Source organism: Oncorhynchus gorbuscha, linkage group LG01 (assembly GCF_021184085.1).
Source record: "Oncorhynchus gorbuscha isolate QuinsamMale2020 ecotype Even-year linkage group LG01, OgorEven_v1.0, whole genome shotgun sequence".
In the NCBI taxonomy this organism is placed as follows: domain Eukaryota; kingdom Metazoa; phylum Chordata; class Actinopteri; order Salmoniformes; family Salmonidae; genus Oncorhynchus; species Oncorhynchus gorbuscha.
In genome coordinates this window covers 25,146,635-25,169,578 of record NC_060173.1, presented here as the reverse complement: position 1 = coordinate 25,169,578, position 22,944 = coordinate 25,146,635, and the positions used below count along the sequence as shown (strand labels likewise).

Sequence of the window (22,944 nt, the reverse complement as noted above, 5' to 3'; positions counted from 1 at the left end):
AAATTCCAGAAAATTATGTCATGGCTTTAGAAGCTTCTGATAGGCTAATTGACATCATTTTAGTCAATTGGAGGTGTACCTGTGGATGTATTTCAAGGCCTACCTTCAAACTCAGTCCCTCTTTGCTTGACATCATGGGAAAATCTAAAGAAGTCAGCCAAGACCTCACAAGACCTTCACAAGTCTGGTTCATCCGTAGGAGCAATTTTCAAACGCCATTAGGTACCACGTTCATCTGTATAAACAATAGTACGCAAGTATAAACACCATGCAGCCGTCATACCACTCAGGAAGGATACATGTTCTACCTCCTAGAGATGAATGTACTTTGGTGCAAAAAGTGCAAATTAATCCCAGAACAACAGCAAAGGACCTTGTGAAGATGTTGGAGGAAACGGGTACAAAATTATCTATATCCACAGTAAAACGAGTCCTATATCAACATAACCTGAAAGGCCGCTCAGCAAGGAAGAAGCCATTGCTCCAAAACCGCCATAAAAAAGCCAGACTACGATTTGTAACTGCACATAGGGACAAAGATGGTACTTTTTGGAGAAATGTCCTCTGGTCTGATGAAACAACAAAATAACTGTTTGGCCATAGTGACCATTGTTATGTTTGGAGGAGAAAGGGGGAGGCTTGCAAGCAGAAGAACAGCATCCAAACCGTGAAGCACAGGGGTGGCAGCATCATGTTGTTGGGGTGCTTTGATGCAGGAGAGACTGGTGCACTTCACAAAATTGATGGCATCAAGAGGATGGAAAATTATGTGGATATATTGAAGCAACATCTCAAGACATCAGTCAGGAACAGTACATCACAGCTTGGTCGCAAATGGGTCTTCCAAACGGACAATGACCCCAAGCAAACTTCCAAAGTTGTGGCAACATGGCTTCAGGACAACAAAGTCAGGGTATTGGAGTTGCCGTCGCAAAGCCCTGACCTCAATCCTATTGAAAATTTGTGGGCAGAACTGAAAAAGTGTGTACGATCAAGGATCCTACAAACCTGACTCCGTTACACCAGCTCAGTCAGGAGGAACGGGCCAAAATTCACCCAGCTTATTGTGGGAAGCTTGTGGAAGGCTACCCGAAACTGAAATTAATCATTCTCTCTACTATTATTCTGACATTTCACATTCTTAAAACAAGTTGGTGTTTCTAAGTGACCTAAGACAGGGACTTTTTACTAGTATTAAATGTCAGTAAATGTGAAAAACTGAGTTTAAAAGTATTTGGCTAAGGTGTATGTTAACTTCCGACTTCGACTGTATATATACACGTGTTTGGTTTGTGCTTCGTCCCTGTCGTTTTCATGACATACTTTTTTGGGGTGGAGATATAAAAAACCCTATTATGTATTCCTGCGCCTGTCACCTATCATTTTACAGCGTGACACTTATCTGCTTGTTGTCCCCTTATGACAAATTTTGTACATCTCAGTTGTCAGTAGAAACCACATTCTTTTAAGCTTGTCAGCCATATCAGCTATGTTTTTTAGAAGGCAGTATATGAGGATGAATGAACTATTTCACTGCCAGACAAGGCTCTTCTGAGAGCCAGGTGTAGCAGTGGTAAGGTGTTGGGACTGCTGTTTAGACTCTTCTGTTGGGACAGCTTTATGTAATAATAACAAATAGAATAACAACAAAAAATATCTAGTTAACAGAAGAAAGGAAGACAAAATAAGGACAAAAGAAGGACAGAAGAAAAAGGAAAAGAAAGAGGACAACATAGTGAAACAGTACTTCTATTGCAACTTGTATTTCGTCGTCCTAACGTAGTCTACACTGCTATCTGCCCAGCAGCTAGCCAGCTAGCATACGTCCACCGTCTACCGAATTGCAGCACTGTAGAAACTATTACACTCAACTGAACGACTTGATTAGTGTAGTGTTAGCTAGCTACATAGTTGTCTTTGCTGTCTTCGTATCCAAGATAATTGTGTAGTTTAGAGCGTGTAGTCTTAGAGTGATTATCTATATTACTGAGGTTAGCTAGCCAGCTATTTGTCGTCCTTAACGTAGGAGACACTGCTAGCTAGCCAACAGCTAGCCAACGTCTACTGAATAGAACTTCCGCACTCAACAACCCGGTCGCATTCCGCTTCGCTCCACAGGTAGTATCACATTTTTCATTTCATTTCATTACAGCACAACGGTTTGATTTGTTTGATCGTAGCTAGCTACATAGCTAGCTACATAGCCGTCTGTGTATCAAAGATAATTGTTGTCGTTCTTTTAACGCAACGTAACGTAATCAACACTGCTAGCTAGCCAGCTAGCCCCCGAATAGCAGCACTGTAGAAACTATTACACTCAACGGAACAACTTGATTAGTGTAGTGTCAACAACGCAGCCACTGCCAGCTAGCCTACAAAGTCAACAACGCAGCCACTGCCAGCTAGCCTACTTCAGCAGTACTGTATCATTTTAATCATTTTAGTCAATAAGATTCTTGCTACGTAAGCTTAACTTTCTGAACATTTGAGACGTGTAGTCCACTTGTCATTCCAATCTCCTTGCATTAGCGTAGCCTCTTCTGTAGCCTGTCAACTATGTGTCTGTCTATCCCTGTTCTCTCCTCTCTGCACAGACCATACAAACGCTCCACACCGCGTGGCCGCTGCCACCCTAATCTGGTGGTCCCAGCGCGCACGACCCACGTGGAGTTCCAGGTCTCCGGTAGCCTCTGGAACTGCCGATCTGCAGCCAACAAGGCAGAGTTCATCTCAGCCTATGCCTCCCTCCAGTCCCTCGACTTCTTGGCACTGACAGAAACATGGATCACCACAGATAACACTGCTACTCCTACTGCTCTCTCTTCGTCCGCCCACGTGTTCTCGCACACCCCGAGAGCTTCTGGTCAGCGGGGTGGTGGCATCGGGATCCTTATCTCTCCCAAGTGGTCATTCTCTCTTTCTCCCCTTACCCATCTGTCTATCGCCTCCTTTGAATTTCATGCTGTCACAGTTACCAGCCCTTTCAAGCTTAACATCCTTATCATTTATCGCCCTCCAGGTCCCCTCGGAGAGTTCATCAATGAGCTTGATGCCTTGATAAGCTCCTTTCCTGAGGACGGCTCACCTCTCACAGTTCTGGGCGACTTTAACCTCCCCACGTCTACCTTTGACTCATTCCTCTCTGCCTCCTTCTTTCCACTCCTCTCCTCTTTGACCTCACCCTCTCACCTTCCCCCCTACTCACAAGGCAGGCAATACACTCGACCTCATCTTTACTAGATGCTGTTTTTCCACTAACCTCATTGCAACTCCCTCCAAGTCTCCGACCACTACCTTGTATCCTTTTCCCTCTCGCTCTCATCCAACACTTCCCACACTGCCCCTACTGGATGGTATCGCGCCGTCCCAACCTTCGCTCTCTCTCCCCCGCTACTCTCTCCTCTTCCATCCTATCATCTCTTCCCTCTGCTCAAACCTTCTCCAACCTATCTCCTGATTCTGCCTCCTCAACCCTCCTCTCCTCCCTTTCTGCATCCTTTGACTCTCTATGTCCCCTATCTTCCAGGCCGGCTCGGTCCTCCCCTCCCGCTCCGTGGCTTGACGACTCATTGCGAGCTCACAGAACAGGGCTCCGGGCAGCCGAGCGGAAATGGAGGAAAACTCGCCTCCTGCGGACCTGGCATCCTTTCACTCCCTCCTCTCTACATTTTCCTCCTCTGTCTCTGCTGCTAAAGCCACTTTCTACCACTCTAAATTCCAAGCATCTGCCTCTAACCCTAGGAAGCTCTTTGCCACCTTCTCCTCCCTCCTGAATCCTCCTCCCCCTCCCCCCCCTCCTCCCTCTCTGCAGATGACTTCGTCAACCATTTTGAAAAGAAGGTCGACGACATCCGATCCTCGTTTGCTAAGTCAAACGACACCGCTGGTTCTGCTCACACTGCCCTACCCTGTGCTCTGACCTCTTTCTCCCCTCTCTCTCCAGATGAAATCTTGCGTCTTGTGACGGCCGGCCGCCCAACAACCTGCCCGCTTGACCCTATCCCCTCCTCTCTTCTCCAGACCATTTCCGGAGACCTTCTCCCTTACCTCACCTCGCTCATCAACTTATCCCTGACCGCTGGCTACGTCCCTTCCGTCTTCAAGAGAGCGAGAGTTGCACCCCTTCTGAAAAAACCTACACTCGATCCCTCCGATGTCAACAACTACAGACCAGTATCCCTTCTTTCTTTTCTCTCCAAAACTCTTGAACGTGCCGTCCTTGGTCAGCTCTCCCGCTATCTCTCTCAGAATGACCTTCTTGATCCAAATCAGTCAGGTTTCAAGACTAGTCATCCAACTGAGACTGCTCTTCTCTGTATCACGGAGGCGCTCCGCACCGCTAAAGCTAACTCTCTCTCCTCTGCTCTCATCCTTCTAGACCTATCGGCTGCCTTCGATACTGTGAACCATCAGATCCTCCTCTCCACCCTCTCCGAGTTGGGCATCTCCGGCGTGGCCCACGCTTGGATTGCGTCCTACCTGACAGGTCGCTCCTACCAGGTGGCGTGGCGAGAATCTGTCTCCTCACCATGCGCTCTCACCACTGGTGTCCCCAGGGCTCTGTTCTAGGCCCTCTCCTATTCTCGCTATACACCAAGTCACTTGGCTCTGTCATAACCTCACATGGTCTCTCCTATCATTGCTATGCAGACGACACACAATTAATCTTCTCCTTTCCCCCTTCTGATGACCAGGTGGCGAATCGCATCTCTGCATGTCTGGCAGACATATCAGTGTGGATGACGGATCACCACCTCAAGCTGAACTTCGGCAAGACGGAGCTGCTCTTCCTCCCGGGGAAGGACTGCCCGTTCCATGATCTCGCCATCACGGTTGACAACTCCATTGTGTCCTCCTCCCAGAGCGCTAAGAACCTTGGCGTGATCCTGGACAACACCCTGTCGTTCTCAACTAACATCAAGGCGGTGGCCCGTTCCTGTAGGTTCATGCTCTACAACATCCGCAGAGTACGACCCTGCCTCACACAGGAAGCGGCGCAGGTCCTAATCCAGGCACTTGTCATCTCCCGTCTGGATTACTGCAACTCGCTGTTGGCTGGGCTCCCTGCCTGTGCCATTAAACCCCTACAACTCATCCAGAACGCCGCAGCCCGTCTAGTGTTCAACCTTCCCAAGTTCTCTCACGTCACCCCGCTCCTCCGCTCTCTCCACTGGCTTCCAGTTGAAGCTCGCATCCGCTACAAGACCATGGTGCTTGCCTACGGAGCTGTGAGGGGAACGGCACCTCAGTACCTCCAGGCTCTGATCAGGCCCTACACCCAAATAAGGGCACTGCGTTCATCCACCTCTGGCCTGCTCGCCTCCCTACCACTGAGGAAGTACAGTTCCCGCTCAGCCCAGTCAAAACTGTTCGCTGCTCTGGCTCCCCAATGGTGGAACAAACTCCCTCACGACGCCAGGACAGCGGAGTCAATCACCACCTTCCGGAGACACCTGAAACCCCACCTCTTTAAGGAATACCTAGGATAGGATAAAGTAATCCTTCTCACCCCCCTCCCCCTTAAAATATGTAGATGCACTATTGTAAAGTGGCTGTTCCACTGGATGTCATAAGGTGAATGCACCAATTTGTAAGTCGCTCTGGATAAGAGCGTCTGCTAAATGACTTAAATGTAAATGTAAATGTAGGCCCTAACAGTTTGCGGGCAATTAATGTGCAATTAATGTATTGTTTAGTGTTGTCATGGCTTTGCTGGCATGAATCCCTCACAATTCTTTTTTGTTTGCCCCACCAAGATTTACATGCTTAAATCGCCACTGTGTAGGAACAATAGTGTATCAATATATTAGTAATCTGTTTTATTCTTGACTTGCAGTGTATACAGATGGTTTAAAGGATCCCATAACTGGGAAGACAGGACAAGGTGTTAATGTTAATCTATGCAAGAGACTGACAAATTATATATCTGTATATTCAACAGAAATGGTTGCGATAATTGTTGGATTGCAGGTGCAACCAAGAATATGTTATTATTTTGTGAAATGTGTGATGTAGAAAGATTGAGGTTGTTCACAGGGTCAGACAGGAATGGGGAGTGGGTGGGGGTTTTATTTTATTTAACCAGGCAAGTCCGTTAAGAACAAATTCTTATTTTCAATGACGGCCTAGGAACAGTAGGTTAACTGCCTGTTCAGGGGCAGAACGACAAATTTGTACCTTGTCAGCTCAGGGGTTTGAACTTGCGACCTTGCGGTTACTAGTCCAACACTCTACTCTGCCGATGGGAGTAGTTACATTTTTTTGTTAGAAAATCAGGGTTAGTGAATATAGTGGTATAGATTGGTCGTGATCGGCCTCACACTCCTGTACAGTAGGTGGCGTTGTATGCGCATGTCAGTTGGTTGCGACCCCCCCTCCCGAAAAAAAGTCGAGGAAGCGAGCCGACGTTCAGCCTTTTTCTCTCGCGAGGAAGGACGCCGTTATCGGAATCCCTACAAACAACACGAGAATTCATCATTCACACGGTAATATAACCCAATCTAACACCGTACATATCTCGTGAGCCAGAAGTGAAGTTACTGGGTGCTTTCAACCCGCATTCAAAATGTTATTTCACAGGACTATTAATATGGTACCAACTGCAACATACATCTATTCCGCTGCCACGGACGGATATTGAGGCCTAGCTAGCTACCATTGCGCGATTGTGTCTTCTGGCTAGTAGCACGCTGCAGTTATTCCGTCTACAACTCGCTAATGTGCGCAAGCTAGTTAACCTGGTGGAATGGCAATGGTTTTGCCCGGATACATCACATTTAACTACACTGCTATCTGTGACTGAATTTGTAGCCTGTTCTGGAAGATATGTCAGCGATGTGTTTCCCTATTTACCCTGTACAGTTACTAGCCCAGCTAACTAGCAACGTAGCGCACGCCTGCTGACATTTTTTTTAAATCTACGAACAACTTATCTAAGAACCAATAGCAACTACAGTACATCACAATGTATTGACTAATCTAGGCCTATCTAGAATCTATCTATAAATGAGACTTGTCAGCGAGTGAATGTACAGGTCACAAGCTAGCTAACGTTACATGCTATGGTAGACAATCATGATTTAGGACAAGGCGGGACTCTTAAAACACGCCACTTCGATACTGCTACGACCGGAAGTGACTTTCCGTTACAGGTTAGGAGAGCATTTTCGTGAACCCCTTAATTAACCATAATCTAACCTAATTATCCTAACCTGCTGCATATGTTCTCCAAACCAACTGTAAGTTATAACCTGTAACGAAAAAGTTACATCCGGTCGTAGATCTGTCGGAGTGGCGTGTTTTTAAGGAGTCCCGTTTTAGATGGCTAATAATCAATATCAAGAAGACCTATAATACTTGTATCTGCAACTTTGTCTTAAAAGCAAAGGCCAGCTTTTTCAAGCTTTCTAGCTAACATTGTCTTCAACCATGATCTAGCTAATGTACATGAACAGCTCGTTGTCTGGAGCCTCTGGTCCATTTGTCCGTTTGCTCAAGTTCAGAAATCATTTTGAGTGCCTGTCATTTATAGTTATGTTGATATTGTCAACATGATAATGACCATTACTCAGTTTAAATTGTTCATGAATAAAGTAATTTGTTTTTATACCCATTCACCAAAATCCACAAACCTATTTTAATTGAGGTTGTGGTTGACTTTTTGTGCCACGAGGCACTACACTATATCCCACGATTAGCAGGCAAAGTTAGACCATGACACATGCACTCACTGAACCGTTCTCCAGTATATTCAACTAGTTAAACATCTGTGGAACTGTGAAAGAAGAGCAATTAATGTGCAAACTGAACTTTTCAAATATGTTTATTTCAAGGAACCATAGGGTACATCATTCTCAGTAGTATAAAGTAACTTCCTCTCCTTTCCAGATGCACCCACATGAGGAGCTTATAAATAATAAATACAGTTATTTGTCCAATGACTCAAACACACTCAGGTAAAACTTCACCCCAGCACACAGTGAACAGAGCGGAGAAAAGAGAAGGTTCTTTCTCAATTGTCTTCGATTCCAGGGCCCTATCCAGAAACACCCCCTACCCTCTGGACAGATTTGAGAGGGTTGAATAGGTGTAAGCAATATGGCAAACATTTCGTCTAGCATGTCAGAGGTCAAGGTGGATCTATCACCATGTATACAGTACCAGTCAAAAGTTTGGACACACCCACTCATTCCATTTTTTACTATTTTCTACATTGTAAACTATGAAATAACACGTATGGAGTCATGTAGTAACCAAGAAAGTGTTAAACAAATAGCCACCCATAGCCTTGACAGCGTTGCATAATCTTGGCATTCTCTCAACCAGCTTCATGAGGTAGTCACCTGGAATGCATTTAAATAACAATTTGCCTCAATTTCTAGTTCCAACCACGGTGTCTTTGAGACCCATAGTAGGTGAACGGATGATCCCCGCATGTGTGGTTCCCACTGTGAGGCATGGAGGAAGAGGTGTGGGGGTGCTTTGCTAGTGACAATGTCAGTGTTTCATTTAGAATTCAAGGCACACTTAACCAGCATGGCTACCACAGTATTATGCAGCAATACTCCATCCCATCTGGCTTGCGCTTAGTGGGACTATCATTTACTTTTACAGCAGGACAATGACCCAAAACACACCACCAGGCTGTGTAAGTGGTTTTGACCAAGAAGGCGACTGATGGAGTGCTGCATCAGATTACCTGGCATCATAAAACAGCTCCCTAAAACACTTTTGCGAGCAGGCCTTTCTAATCGACCTGGTCCGGGTATCCTGGAAGGATATTGACCTCATCCCGTCAGTTGAGGATGCCTGGTCATGCTTTAAAAGTAACTTCCTCACCATCTTAGATAAGCATGCTCTGTTCAAAAAATGCAGAACTAAGAACAAATATAGCCCCTGGTTCACTCCAGACCTGACTGCCCTCAACCATTCTGTGGTGGACTGCAATAGCATCGAATAGTTCCAGCGATATGCAACTGTTCAGGGAAGTCAGGAACCAATACACCCAGTCAGCAAAGGCCAGCTTTTTTCAAGCAGAAATTTGCATCCTGTAGCTCTAACTCCAAAAAATTCTGGGACACTGTAAAGTCCATGGAGAAAAAGAGCACCTCCTCCCAGCTGCCCATTGCACTGAGGCTAGGTAACACGGTCACCACCGATAAATCCATGATTATCGAAAACTTCAACAAGCATTTCTCAACGGCTGGCCATGCCATCCTCCTGGCTACTCCAACCTCGGCCAACAGCTCCACCCCCCCTGCAGCTACTCGCCCAAGACTCCCCAGCTTCTCCTTTACCCAAATCCAGATAGCAGATGTTCTGAAAGAGCTGCAAAACCTGGACCCTTACAAATCAGCTGGCCGTGACAATCTGGACCCTCTATTTCTGAAACTATCCACCGCCATTGTCGCAACCCCTATTACCAGCCTGTTCAACCTCTCTTTCATATCGTCTGAGATCCCCAAGGACTGGAAAGCTGCCGCGGTCATCCCCCTCTTCAAAAGGGGAGACACCCTGGACCCAAACTGTTACAGACCTATATCCATCCTGCCCTGCCTATCTAAGGTCTTCAAAAGCCAAGTCAACAAACAGATCACTGACCATCTCGATTCACATCGTACCTTCTCCGCTGTGCAATCTGGTTTCCGAGCCGGTCACGGGTGCACCTCAGCCACGCTCAAGGTACTAAACGATATCATAACCGCCATCGATAAAAGACTGTACTGTGCAGCCGTCTTCATCGACCTGGCCAAGACTTTTGACTGTCAATCACCATATTCTTATCGGCAGACTCAGTAGCCTCAGTTTTTCTAATGACTGCCTTGCCTGGTTCACCAACTACTTTGCAGACAGAGTTCAGTGTGTCAAATCGGAGGGCATGTTGTCCGGTCCTCTGGCAGTCTCAATGGGGGCGCCACAGGGTTCAATTCTCGGGCCGACTCTTTTCTCTATATATCATCGATGATGTTGCTCTTGCGGCGGGCGATTCCCTGATCCACCTCTACACAGACGACACCATTCTGTATACTTCCGGCCCGTCCTTGGACACTGCTATCTAACCTCCAAACGAGCTTCAATGCCATACAACAATCCTTCTGTGGCCTCCAACTGCTCTTAAACGCTAGTAAAACCAAATGCATTATTTTCAACCGTTTGCTGCCTGCACCCGCACGCCCGACTAGCATCACCACCCTGGATGGTTCAGTTGTAAATGAGAACTTGTTCTCAACTAGCCTACCTGGTTAAATAAAGGTAAAAAGAAAATCTACATTCACCTGACCTCTACCCAATTGAAATGGTTAGGGATGAGTTAGACCGCAGAGTGAAGGAAAAGCAGCCAACAAGTGCTGAGCATATGTGTGAATTCCTTTAAGACGGTTGGAAAAGCATTCCTAATGAAGCTGGTTGAGAGAATGCCAAGTGTGCAAAGAATCAAAAATATATTTTGATTGGTTTAACACTTTGTGGTTTCTACATGATTCCATGTGTGTTATTTAATAGTTTTGATGTCTTCAGTATTATTCTACAATGTAGAAAAGTCCAAATAAAGAACCTTTGAATGAATAGGTGTGTCCGAACCTTTGATATTGTCTCAACGCTGCAACTACCCAATGGAGAGGCAAAAACATGACCCGCCTAACGGTGTTCCTTAACACCCGCCTGCTTAACCCGGAAGCCAGCCACACCAATATGTCGGAGGAAGCACCATTCAACTGGCAATCTGTGTCAGCCTGCACCCTGTCCCCTAGGGCGCGATCAGCCAAGTAACATGACCCAACCACTATTGAAACAAATGCATACCAGATCCCAATCAAATTGTAATTGTCAGGTGTACACTTTAGTGAAATTCTTAATTACAAGCCCTTACCAACAGAGCAGATTTAAAAAATAATAAAGCATAAAATGCACAAGAATGAAGCCATATGGAGGGTGTACCAGAAACATATCAATGCGCAGGGGTACTTGAGGTAGATATGTGCAGTTGAAGTCGGAAGTTTATATACACCTTAGCCAAATACATTTAAACCCAGTTTTTCACAATTCCTGACATTTAATCCTTGTAAAAATTCCCTGTTTTTAGGTCAGTTAGGATCATCACTTTATTTTAAGAATGTGAAATGTCAGAATAATAGAGGATGATTTATTTAAGCTTTTATTTAATTTCTTTCATCACATTCCCAGTGGGTCAGAAGTTTACATACACTCAATCAGTATTTGGTAGCATTGCCTTTAAATTGTTTAATTTGGGTCAAATGTTTTGGGTATCCTTCCACATGCTTCCCACGGTAAGTTGGGTGAATTTTGGCCCATTCCTCCTGACAGAGCTGGTGTAACGGAGTCAGGTTTGTAGTAGGCTCCTTGCTCGCACACGCTTTTTCAGTTCTGCCCACAAATTTTCTATAGGATTGAGGTCAGGCTTTGTGATGGCCATTCCAATACCTTGACTTTGTTGTCCTTAAGCTATTTTGTCACAACTTTGGAAGTATACTTGGGGTCATTGTCCATTTGGAAGACCCATTGGTGACCAAGATTTAACTTCCTGACTGATGTCTTGAGATGTTGCTTCACTATCCACATAATTTTCCTACCTCATGATGCCATCAATTTTGTGAGGTGCACCAGTCCCTCCTGAAGCATTGTTTTTTTCTTCAGACCAGAGGACATTTTTCCAAATAGTACAATATTTGTCCCCATGTGCAGTTGCAAACCGTAGTCTGGCTTTTTTATGGCGGTTTTGGAGCAGTGGCTTCTTCCTTGCACTTTTCGGACCACATCTCTAGGAGACAGAACGTGTCTCCTTCCTGAGAGGTATGACGGCTGCGTGGTCCCATGGTGTTTATACTTGCGTACTATTGTTTGTACAGATGAACGTGGTACCTTCAGGCGTTTGGAAATTGCTCCCAAGGATGAACCAGACTTGTGGAGGTCAAATTTTTTTCCCCCTGAGATCTTGGCTGATTTCTTTTGATTTTCCCATGATGTCAAGCAAAGAGGCAGTGTAGGCCTTGAAATACATCCACAGGTACACCCCCAATTGACTCAAATGGTATCAATTAGCCTATCCGAAGCTTCTAAAGCCATTACATAATTTTCTGGAATTTTCCAAGCTGTTTAAAAGCACAGTCAACCTAGTGTATGTAAACTTCTGACCCACTGGAATTGTGATACAGTGAATTATAAGTGAAATAATCTGTCTGTAAACAATTGTTGGAAAAATGACTTGTGTCATGCACAAAGTAGATGTCCCAACCGATTTGCCAAAACTATAGTTTGGTAACAAGAAATTTGTGGAGTGGTTGAAAAATGAGTTTTAATGACTCCAACCTAAGTGTATGTAAACTTCTGAATTCAACTGTACATATAAGCAAGCGTAAAGTGACTAGGCATCAGGATAGATGATTATAAGAGTAAAATGAAGAACAGGGTAGCGACACTATGTTTACTGTGTGTATGTCTGCGGCATCTATGAGCATGTGTGTGTGTGTTATGCGTTTGTGTGAATGTGATTTAGTCAGTGCAAGATGGGGTCAATGCAGTAAGGGGTGGTGTCTGCCAAACTTGTTAAATAACTCATTCTTGAATCAAGAGGTCCAGGTAAATAAAAGGCACAACCTGTGGTTTGTTCTCTTTTAAAACAAGCCCCTTTGTTTTGTTTGCTTATTACTGTCAGTGATAAGTTCACTGATGTTGAGGTTGAACAGCCTGAGAATGTCAATTCTCTTTTATTTGCAATAATGATTTGTTTTGTGGCTCTCTGGATTTACAGGTCTGAGTGATGTCGGACCAAGATTTGGCAGAGATGGTACAGATAGCAGTGGAGGACTTGGGCCAAGGCGACCAGACTGGTAAGATCTTTATTAAAGACCACAAAACTCTGTCTGATCACCATAACCAGGGCCATGTGACCTGATCAGGAAAACAATTAGGGGGAAATTGCTGGCTCAAGATAAATGTAATGCTCATCCCTCTGAAGTTGTCTCTTTATAATCATTTGCCTATATTGTAAAGGACCACTGACTGGCTAATGGTTCAGCTTTACTTCTGGCTTAAGTTGTTTTATCTTCATGGTAGCTATGAACCATTTGTGTACATTTGGTTACATCGCTTGATTTGGAAGAGCTACTTATAAGCGTCAACAGTGCATCTGGTAGTTTTTTTCATGATCGTGTATATGTTTTACTGTGCTTGACTGCATTTGGGATTTGTTTTAGATGTTTTGGACAATCATGAAGATTGTGATGACAAGCCTGACAGGAAAAGGCCAAGGGTGGACAACAGCTCCCAAGACGCATCTCTAAAGGTAGTTACTCCTGCACTACATCGTGGTCGTGGGTATACTCACCTTGCTGTGAGTGATTGGATTCAGTATGTACTTACAAGCTGAATCAGTCATGTGAGCATGCCAGCTTGTTTGTCCTCTGAAAATAAAGCATAAATTGCATTTATAAAGGCCTACTTTAGTGATTTTTACAAGGTCTCTAAGCTCTGCATTGTAAAAGGGGAGCTCACTTCATCAACCACCAATGTGTAACATGTAGCACCCACCTTTTCTTACACACACACAATAAACTGTCTTTCCCTCTGCCTCTTTCCCTCTTCCTCTCTCCCTCCCTCTCTCCAGACCTTGTTGTACTCCATTAGCCAGACGATCTGCCAGCGTCTGGACAACATGGAGGCTAAGCTGCAGATGGTGGAGGCGACGTGCCGGGCCCTGGAGAGGAAGCTGGATGCTGTGGTCAACAAGAACCAGGCGCCCATCCAGGTCCCCATGGTGGCCGGCTCCCCTCTGGGTGCCACCCAGACCTGGAATAAAGTGCGTTGGTAGGTTGAGGTTTGCACCTGGGCCCATACTCATTAGGGCACACCGTAGCACACATTTTTGCAACAGACAAGTTATTGGACAAGTTCGGGTAGTCTTTCCCTGTCGTTTTATTCCGCTTGGTGCCTAATGAACACGACCCTGGTTAGGACTGAGGATTGTGGTGGGATAAAATGCTGGGACTTAGACTGGGGGATGATGACACTGTTTGATTGGTGCTTTGAGGGTTAGGGAGTTGTGGCGTAGTACTCATTCTCTTACAAGTGAGTGCTAGAGTAGAATAGCTAGAGTAGCACCTATTCCCATGAACACAATTTGACACTGGAGCCTGTTGAGATATTAGACACTGAAGAACTCCCTGTCTGCCCCTGCAGTGTTGTTCCACAGACCAATGTGATAGTGAGCCAAGATCGACCGAAGGGCCAGGAGGAGCCAGTAACTCGAGGGGCAGATTCCCTGGAGAACCTCCTCAGCAAGTGAGTGACTGATACCTGTTTTCTTCTGTCATCATGCAGAATGTACAATTGAGTATAGAACAAACACTGTTGTGCATGAAACTGATCCCCACTAAAGTTTGTTCAACACAGAACCCTCATAAAACAATGGTACTCTGAACCCTGCAGAGTTTAGTGGCTCACACAGAACACAATGGAACACATATGAGCTCGGCTCACGTCCCTGTGTTGATACGGGGCTGTAACTCAGCCTGTGTGTGATCCGTCAGCACGGTGGGCGGGCGGAGGCAGAACACGTTCCTCGTGAAGGTGCCGGCGCCGGAGGACAGCCAGGAGGACCAGGAGAGCGGTTCAGAGGCCAGTGACTCTGTGTCCAACAGCGGCCAGACCAACAACGCCCAGAGCACCCAGAACGTCACCCTCATCACCCTCAACTCAGAGGGTACGGCCCTGTCAGAATACATGCACACATACACAGAAACCAAGAAACACACACACAAACACATCCATATATTTATATGTACATATTCTTATTCATTCCTTTACACTTGTATGTATAAGGTAGTTGTTGTGAAATTGTTAGATTATGTGTTAGATATTAGTGTATGGTCGGAAATAGAAGCACAAGCATTTCGCTACACTCGCATTAACAGCTGCTAACCATGTGTATGTGACCAATAAAAATGGATTTGCTTTGAGAAACACATGCATGTCCCAAACATGGCTTAAATAGTGTAAAGAAACAAGTCACTCGCTGAACTGTTTATCAATGTGAATCCTACTTCTTGCTTAACGCCCAAATAGCACAGTCGTGGCCAAAAGTTTTGAGAATGACACAAATATTAATTTTCACAAATTCTGCTGCCTCAGTTTGTATGATGGCAATTTGCATATACTCCAGAATGTTATGAAGAGTGATCAGATGAATTGCAATTCATTTCAAAGTCCCTCTTTGCCATGCAAATGAACTGAATCCCAACAAATAATTTCCACTGCATTTCAGCCCTGCCACAAAAGACCAGCTGACATCATGTCAGTGATTCTCTCATTGACACAGGTGTGAGTGTTGACGAGGACAAGTCTGGAGATCACTCTGTCATGCTGATTGAGTTCGAATAACAGACTGGAAGCTTCAAAAGGAGGGTGGTGCTTGAATCTTTGTTCTTCCTCGGTCAAACATGGTTACCTGCAAGGAAACACGTGCCGTCATCATTGCTTTGCACAAAAAGGGCTTCACAGGCAAGGATATTGCTGCCAATAAGATTGCACCTAAATCAACCATTTATCGGATCATCAAGAACTTCGAGGAGAGTGGTTCAATTGTTGTGAAGAAGGCTTCAGGGCGCCCAAGAAAGTCCAGCAAGCGCCAGGACCGTCTCCTAAAGTTGATTCAGCTGCGGGATCGGGGCACCACCAGTATAGAGCTTGCTCAGGAATGGCAGCAGGCAGTTGTGAGTGCATCTGCATACACAGTGAGGAGAAGACTTCTGGAGGATGGCCTGGTGTCAAGAAGGGCAGCAAAGAAGCCACTTTTCTCCAGGAAAAACATCAGGGACAGACTGATATTCTACAAAAGGTACAGGGATTGGACTGCTGAGGACTGGGGTAAAGTCATTTTCTCTGATGAATCCCCTTTCCGATTGTTTGGGGCATCCGAAAAAAAAGTTTGTCTAGAGAAGACAAGGTGAACGCTACCATCAGTCCTGTGTCATGCCAAAGGTAAAGCATCCTGAGACCATTCATGTGTGGGGTTGGTTCTCAGCCAAGGGAGTGGGCTCAATCACAATTTTTCCGAAGAACACAGCCATGAATAAAGAATGGTACCAACACATCCTCTGAGAGCAACTTCTCCCAACCATCCAGGAACAGTTTAGTGACGAACAATGCCTTTTCCAGCATGATGGAGCACCTTGCCATAAGGCAAAAGTGATAACTAAGTGGCTCGGGGAACAAAACATCGATATTTTGGGTCCATGGCCAGGAAACTCCCCAGACCTCAATCCCATTGAGAACTTGTGGTCAATCCTCAAGAGGCGGGTGGACAAACAAACCCCCAGAAATTCTGACGAAGTCCAAGCATAGATTATGCAAGAATGGGGTGCCATCAGTCAGCATGTGGCCCAGAAGTTAATTGACAGCATGCCAGGGTGGATTGCAGAGGTCTTGAAAAAGGGTCAACACTGCAAATATTGACTCTTTGCATCCACGACTACCACCTGTCTTGGTGTATAATGGTGCTGTGTTGGGATGTTTCACTCTTTATCATTACCAGCATAGACATCTGTGGCGAGGCATCTTTGGTAGCTATTGTCTCACTCGGACTGTTTTGAAGTCCTCGAGGATGATGTCTCACTCTGTCGGGACTCAGTGGCTTTCCCGGTGGTCATGGAGAAGCCTGAGGAGAGGAAAGCTTTCTGACTGCAGCGCATGCTGTTGTTTTTGTTATTGTTGTTTGGGCTGTTTTGAGTGGTTTCTTGGAGTTCCTTCGTTAGCATCAAATACATCTATTTTGGCATACATTCATTCATTTGCAGATGTGAGTTTCCATGACAATGTGTTTTAGTCAGCATTAGCCAAAGGGCACCATGTTTTTCTTAAAAAGGAAACATGCATGCCTGGGTGTGTGTGCGTGATCCTTCGACTTCCTTGAATTTTACTCTCAATGTCACTGTCAGCTGTCTGCCTCTCCACACCTCTCCATAGACAAAGTGAGCTCTCAGGTTACTACTCTTTATATAGATTTAAAATAGGCAGTCGGTTGTTTCACTGATAGGTTCCTTGTTGAACTCTGTAATGCTCCATGGAGGTGTCATGCTAATGTTTTAGAATGTCACAACAACGCTCATAATTACCTCCAGAACTGCATGCCGGTGTAGTCTTGATGCTCACCAGAAGGCTGTGCTGTGGTATCAGCAAATCAGAGATTAGGAAGGTGTAGGCCTATGAAGTTTCAGTGCATGTGCTGTGGGATCTGTGTATATAGGAAGACTACAAAAATACATATTCATAAAACATTGAGCCCAAAAACCCTCACACATGAAGAGGTGTTTGATATATTACAGCTGCTCTCCCTGATACAGACAGACAGTACCAGTACCAGTCAAAAGTTTGGACACCTACTCATTCCAGGGTTTTTCTTTATTTGGACTATTTTCTACATTGTAGAATAATAGTGAAGACATCAAAACTATGAGATAACACATGAAATCATGTCGTAACCAAAAAAGTGTTGGACAAATCTAAATATATTTTTGATTCTTCAAAGTACCACCCGTAGCCTTGATGACAGCTTTGCACACGCTTGGCATTCTCTCAACCAGCTTCACCTGGAATGCTTTTCCAACAGTCTGGAAGGAGTTGCTGAGCACTTGTTGGCTGCTTTTCCTCCACTCTGTGGTCCATCTCATCCCAAACCATCTCAATTGGGTTGCGCTCGGGTGATTGTGGTGGACAGGTCATCTGATACAGCACTCATCACTCTCCTTCTTGGTAAAATAACCCTTACACAGCCTCTAGGTGTGTTGGATCGTTGTCCCTATAAAAAACAAATGATAGTCCCACTAAGCGCAAACCAAATGGGATGGCGTATCGCTGCAAAATGCTGTGGTAGCCATGTGACTTGAATTCTAAATAAATCACAGACAGTGTCACCAACAAAGCACCATCACACCTCCTCCTCCATGATTCATGGTGGGGACCACACATGCAGAGATAATCCGTTTACCTACTCTGTGTCTCACAAAGACACAGCGGTTGGAACCAAAAATCTCACATTTGGACCAAAGGACATATTTCCACCGGTCTAATGTCCATTGCTCGTGTTTCTTGGCCCAAGCAAGTCTCTTCTTCTTATTGGTGTCCTTTTAGTAGTGGTTTATTTGCAGCAATTCGACCATGAAGGCCTGATTCACACAATCTCCTCTGTACAGTTGATGTTGAGATGTGTCTGTTATTTGAACTCTGTGAAACATTTGTTTGGGCTGCAATTTGAGGCTGGTAACTCTAATGAACGTATCCTCTGCAGCAGATGTAACTCTGGGTCATCAATTCCTGTGGCTGTCCTCATGGGAGGATGGTTTTTGCGACTACACTTGAAGAAACTTAAAGTCCTTGACATTTTCTGTATTGACTGACCTTCATGTCTTAAAGTAATGATGGACTGTTGTTTCTCTTAGCTTATTTGAGCTGTTCTTGCCATAATATGAACTTTGTCTTTTACCAAATAGAGCAATATTCTGTATACCACCCCTACCTTGTCACAACACAACTGATTGGCTTAAACACATTAAAAAGGAAAGAAATTCCACAAATTAACTGTTAAGAAGGCACACCTTTTAATTGAAATGCATTCCAGGTGACTACCTCGTGAATCTGGTTGAGGGAATGAGTGTGCAAAGCTGTCATTGAGGCAAAGGATGACTACTTTGAGAAATATCAAGTATATGTGGATTTGTTTAACACTTTTTTGGTTACTACATGATTCCATATGTGTTATTTTGTAGTTTTGATGTCTTCACTATTACTCTACAATGTAGAAAATTGTACAAATAAAGAAAAACCCTTGAATGAGTAGGTGTGTCCAAACATTTGACTGGTACCATATATACTATACACTATACAGTCAGTCAGTTGAAGTCGGAAGTTTACAAACACCTTAGCCAAATACTTTTAAACTCAGTTTTTCATAATTCCTGACATTTAATCCTAGTAACAATTCCCTGTCTTAGGTCAGTTCGGATCAACACTTTATTTTAAGAATGTGAAATGTCAGAATAATAGTAGAGTGATTTATTTCAGCTTTTATTTCTTTCATCACTTTCCACATTCACATTCCCAGTGGGTCAGAAGTTTACATACACTCAATTAGTATTTGGTCGCCTTGCCTTTAAATGGTTTAATTCGGGTCAAACGTTTCGGGCAGCCTTCGACATGCTTCCCACAGTAAGTTGGGTGAATTTTGGCCCATTCTTCCTAACAGAGCTGGTGTAACGGAGTCAGGTTTTTAGGCCTCCTGCTCGCAGCACACGCTTTTTCAGTTCTGCTCACAAAGTTTCTATGGGATTGAGGTCATGGCTTTGTAATGGCCATTCTAATATCTTGACTTTGTTGTCCTTAAGCCATTTTGTCACAACTTTGGAAGTATGCTTGGGGTCATTGTCCATTTGGAAGACCCATTTGCGACCAAGCTTTAACTTCCTGACTGATGTCTTGAGATGTTGCTTCAATATATCCACATCATTTTTGGAGCAGTGGCTTCTTCCTTGCTGAGCGGCCTTTCAGGTTGTCAATATAGGACTTGTTTTACTGTGGATATAGATACTTTTGTACCTGTTTCCTCCAGCATCTTCACAAGGTCCTTTGCTGTTGTTCTGAGATTGATTTGCACTTTTTGCACCAAACTGCGTTCATCTCTAAGAGACAGAGCCCGTCTCCTTCCTGAGTGTTATGACGGTTGTGTGGTCCCATGGTGTTTATACTTGCGTACTATTGTTTGGTATCTTCAGGCGTTTGGAAATTGCTCCCAAGGATGAACCAGACTTGTGGAGGTCTACAATTGTTTTTCTGAGGTCTTGGTGAATTTATTTTGATTTTCCCATGATGTCAAGCATAGAGGTACTGAGTTTGAAGTAAAGGCTTTGAAATACATCCACAGGTACACCTCCAATTGACTCAAATGATGTCAATTAGCCTATCAGAAGCTTCTAAAACCATGACATAATTTTCAGGAATTTTCCAAGCTGTGTAAAGGCACAGTCAACTTAGTGTATGTAAACTTCTGACACACTGAAATTATGATACATTTAATTGTAAGTGAAATAATCTGTCTGTAAACAATTGTTTGAAAAATTACTTGTCATGCGCAAAGTAGATGTCCTAACCGACTTGCCAAAACTATAGTTTGTTAACAAGAAATTTGTGGAGTGGTTTAAAAACAAGTTTTAATGACTCCAACATATGTGTATGTGATCTTCCGACTTCATCTGTATATACTACCGTTCAAAATTTTGGGGTCACTGAGAAATGTCCTCTTTTTTTTTTTTTAAAGGAAAGCACATTTTTTGTCAATTTTTAAAATTAACATCAAATTGGTCAGAAATACAGTATAGATATTGTTAATGTTGTAAATTACTATTGTATCTAGAAAAGGCATTACTGGTTACACACTTAATGAAGCTGCCAGTTGAGGACTTGTGAGGCGTCTGTTTCTCAAACTAGACACTAATTTACTTGTCCTCTTGTGCACTGGGGCCTCCCACTCCCATTACGCAGCGTTGTACGATATCTTCAGTTTCTTGGTAATTTCTCGCATGGAATAGCCTTCATTTGTCAGAACAATAATAGGCTGACGAGTTTCAGAAGAAAGTTCTTTGTTTCTGGCCATTTTGAGCCTGTTATCAAACTCACAAATGCTGATGCTCCAGATACTCAAATAGTCTAAAGAAGGCCTGTTTTATTGCTTCTTTAAATCAGCACAACAGTTTTCAGCTGTGCTAACATAATTGCAAAAGGGTTTTCTCATGATCAATTAGCTTTTACAATGATTAAACTTGGATTAGTTAAGACAACATGCCATTGGAACACAGGAGTGATGGTTGCTGATAATGTGCCTCTGTACGCCTATGTAGATATTCCATTAATAATCTGCCGTTTCCAGCTACGATATTAATTTACAACATTAACAATGTCCACACTGTATTTACATTTACATTTAAGTCATTTAGCAGACGCTCTTATCCAGAGCGACTTACAAATTGGTGCATTCACCTTATGACATCCAGTGGAACTTTCAATAAAATCAGTGGACAAAAATGTGCTTTTCTTCCAAAAACAAGAACATTTCAGAGGGACCTCAAACTTATGAACTGTGGTGTGTGTGTGTTTTTTCGTATAGAAACAGACCCACACATACAACAGGCTGGGAGCAGCTTTAGGGGTTTTATCATTACCATTATTCTCCCACCCATGCCCCCTCTTTCTTTATAGATGACTACCCAGCAGGTACGTGGCTTGGCGACGAGAACAATGCAGAGATGCGCGTGCGCTGCCCGGTGTCGCCGGGCGACATGCTCCACATCAGCACCAACTGCCGCACGGCAGAGAAGATGGCACTGACACTGCTGGACTACCTATTCCACCGTGAGGTGCAGGCTATCTCCAACCTGTCAGGCCAGGGCAAACACGGCAAAAAGCAGCTGGACCCACTCATGATCTATGGAGTACGCTGTGAGTCACGCACAACTATTCACTCCAATATTCACACTGCTGTTTAACCCTGTACAGACTAAGCTGGTGCGGGGGGTCATACCAAGGGTCATTTAGCTATTTGAATTTTGAAGACCCCTTTTTAAGTATTACAAAAAAATATATATATATATATACATACATACACAACCGTTCAGAAGTTTGGTGTCACTTAGAAATGTCCTTGTTTTTGAAAGAAAAGCAACATTTTTTGTCCATTTTAAAATAATATCAAATTGTTTAGAAATTTTATTTCACCTTTATTTAACCAGGTAGGCAAGTTGAGAACAAGTTCTCATTTACAATTGAGACCTGGCCAAGATAAAGCAAAGCAGTTTGACACATACAACGACAGAGTTACACATGGAGTAAAACAAACATACAGTCAATAATACAGTATAAACAAGTCTATATACGATGTGAGCAAATGAGGTGAGATAAGGGAGGTAAAGGCAAAAAAAGGCCATGGTGGCAAAGTAAATACAATATAGCAAGTAAAACACTGGAATGGTAGATTTGCAGTGGAAGAAAGTGCAAAGTAGAAATAAAAATAATGGGGTGCAAAGGAGCAAAATAAATAAATAAAATAAATACAGTAGGGAAAGAGGTAGTTGTTTGGGCTAAATTATAGGTGGGCTATGTACAGGTGCAGTAATCTGTGAGCTGCTCTGACAGCTGGTGCTTAAAGCTAGTGAGGGAGACAAGTGTTTCCAGTTTCAGAGACTTTTGTAGTTTGTTCTAGTCATTGGCAGCAGAGAACTGGAAGGAGAGGCGGCCAAAGAAAGAATTGGTTTTGGGGGTGACCAGAGAGATATACCTGCTGGAGCGTGTTCTACAGGTGGGTGATGCTATGGTGACCAGCGAGCTGAGATAAGGGAGGACTTTACCTAGCAGGGTCTTGTAGATGACATGGAGCCAGTGGGGTTGGCGACGAATATGAAGCGAGGGCCAGCCAACGAGAGCGTACAGGTCGCAATTGTGGGTAGTATATGGGGCTTTGGTGACAAAACGGATTGCACTGTGATAGACTGCATCCAATTTGTTGAGTAGGGTATTGGAGGCTATTTTGTAAATGACATCGCCGAAGTTGAGGATTGGTAGGATGGTCAGTTTTACACGGGTATGTTTGGCAGCATGAGTGAAGGTTGCTTTGTTGCGAAATAGGAAGCCAATTCTAGATTTAACTTTGGATTGGAGATGTTTGATGTGGGTCTGGAAGGAGAGTTTACAGTCTAACCAGACACCTAGGTATTTGTAGTTCTAAGACAGAGCCGTCAAGAGTAGTGATGTTGGACAGGCGGGCAGGTGCATGCAGCAATCAGTTGAAGAGCATGCATTTAGTTTTACTTGTATTTAAGAGCAATTGGAGGCCACGGAAGGAGAGTTGTATGGCATTGAAGCTTGCCTGGAGGGTTGTTAACACAGTGT

General features: G+C 44.1%; 1 protein-coding gene across 3 annotated transcripts in view; it reads left to right on the top strand.

Moving 5' to 3' along the window:
- The window catches only part of LOC124035254 (protein BANP-like), a 112,448-nt gene that overhangs the window by 28,694 nt on the left and 60,810 nt on the right, over positions 1-22,944 (top strand). Inside the window, exons 1-7 of one of the 3 annotated variants that reach the window (XM_046348703.1) lie at positions 6,339-6,485; positions 12,767-12,845; positions 13,212-13,300; positions 13,622-13,821; positions 14,194-14,295; positions 14,544-14,716; positions 21,259-21,498. In XM_046348703.1, the coding sequence (XP_046204659.1) occupies positions 12,776-12,845; positions 13,212-13,300; positions 13,622-13,821; positions 14,194-14,295; positions 14,544-14,716; positions 21,259-21,498 (874 nt within the window). In that variant the 5' untranslated portion in view covers positions 6,339-6,485; positions 12,767-12,775. Of the gene's footprint in view, positions 1-6,338; positions 6,486-6,511; positions 6,593-12,766; positions 12,846-13,211; positions 13,301-13,621; positions 13,822-14,193; positions 14,296-14,543; positions 14,717-21,258; positions 21,499-22,944 lie in introns of those variants that run through there. The other 2 variants (XM_046348719.1, XM_046348711.1) reach the window with 2 other exon arrangements.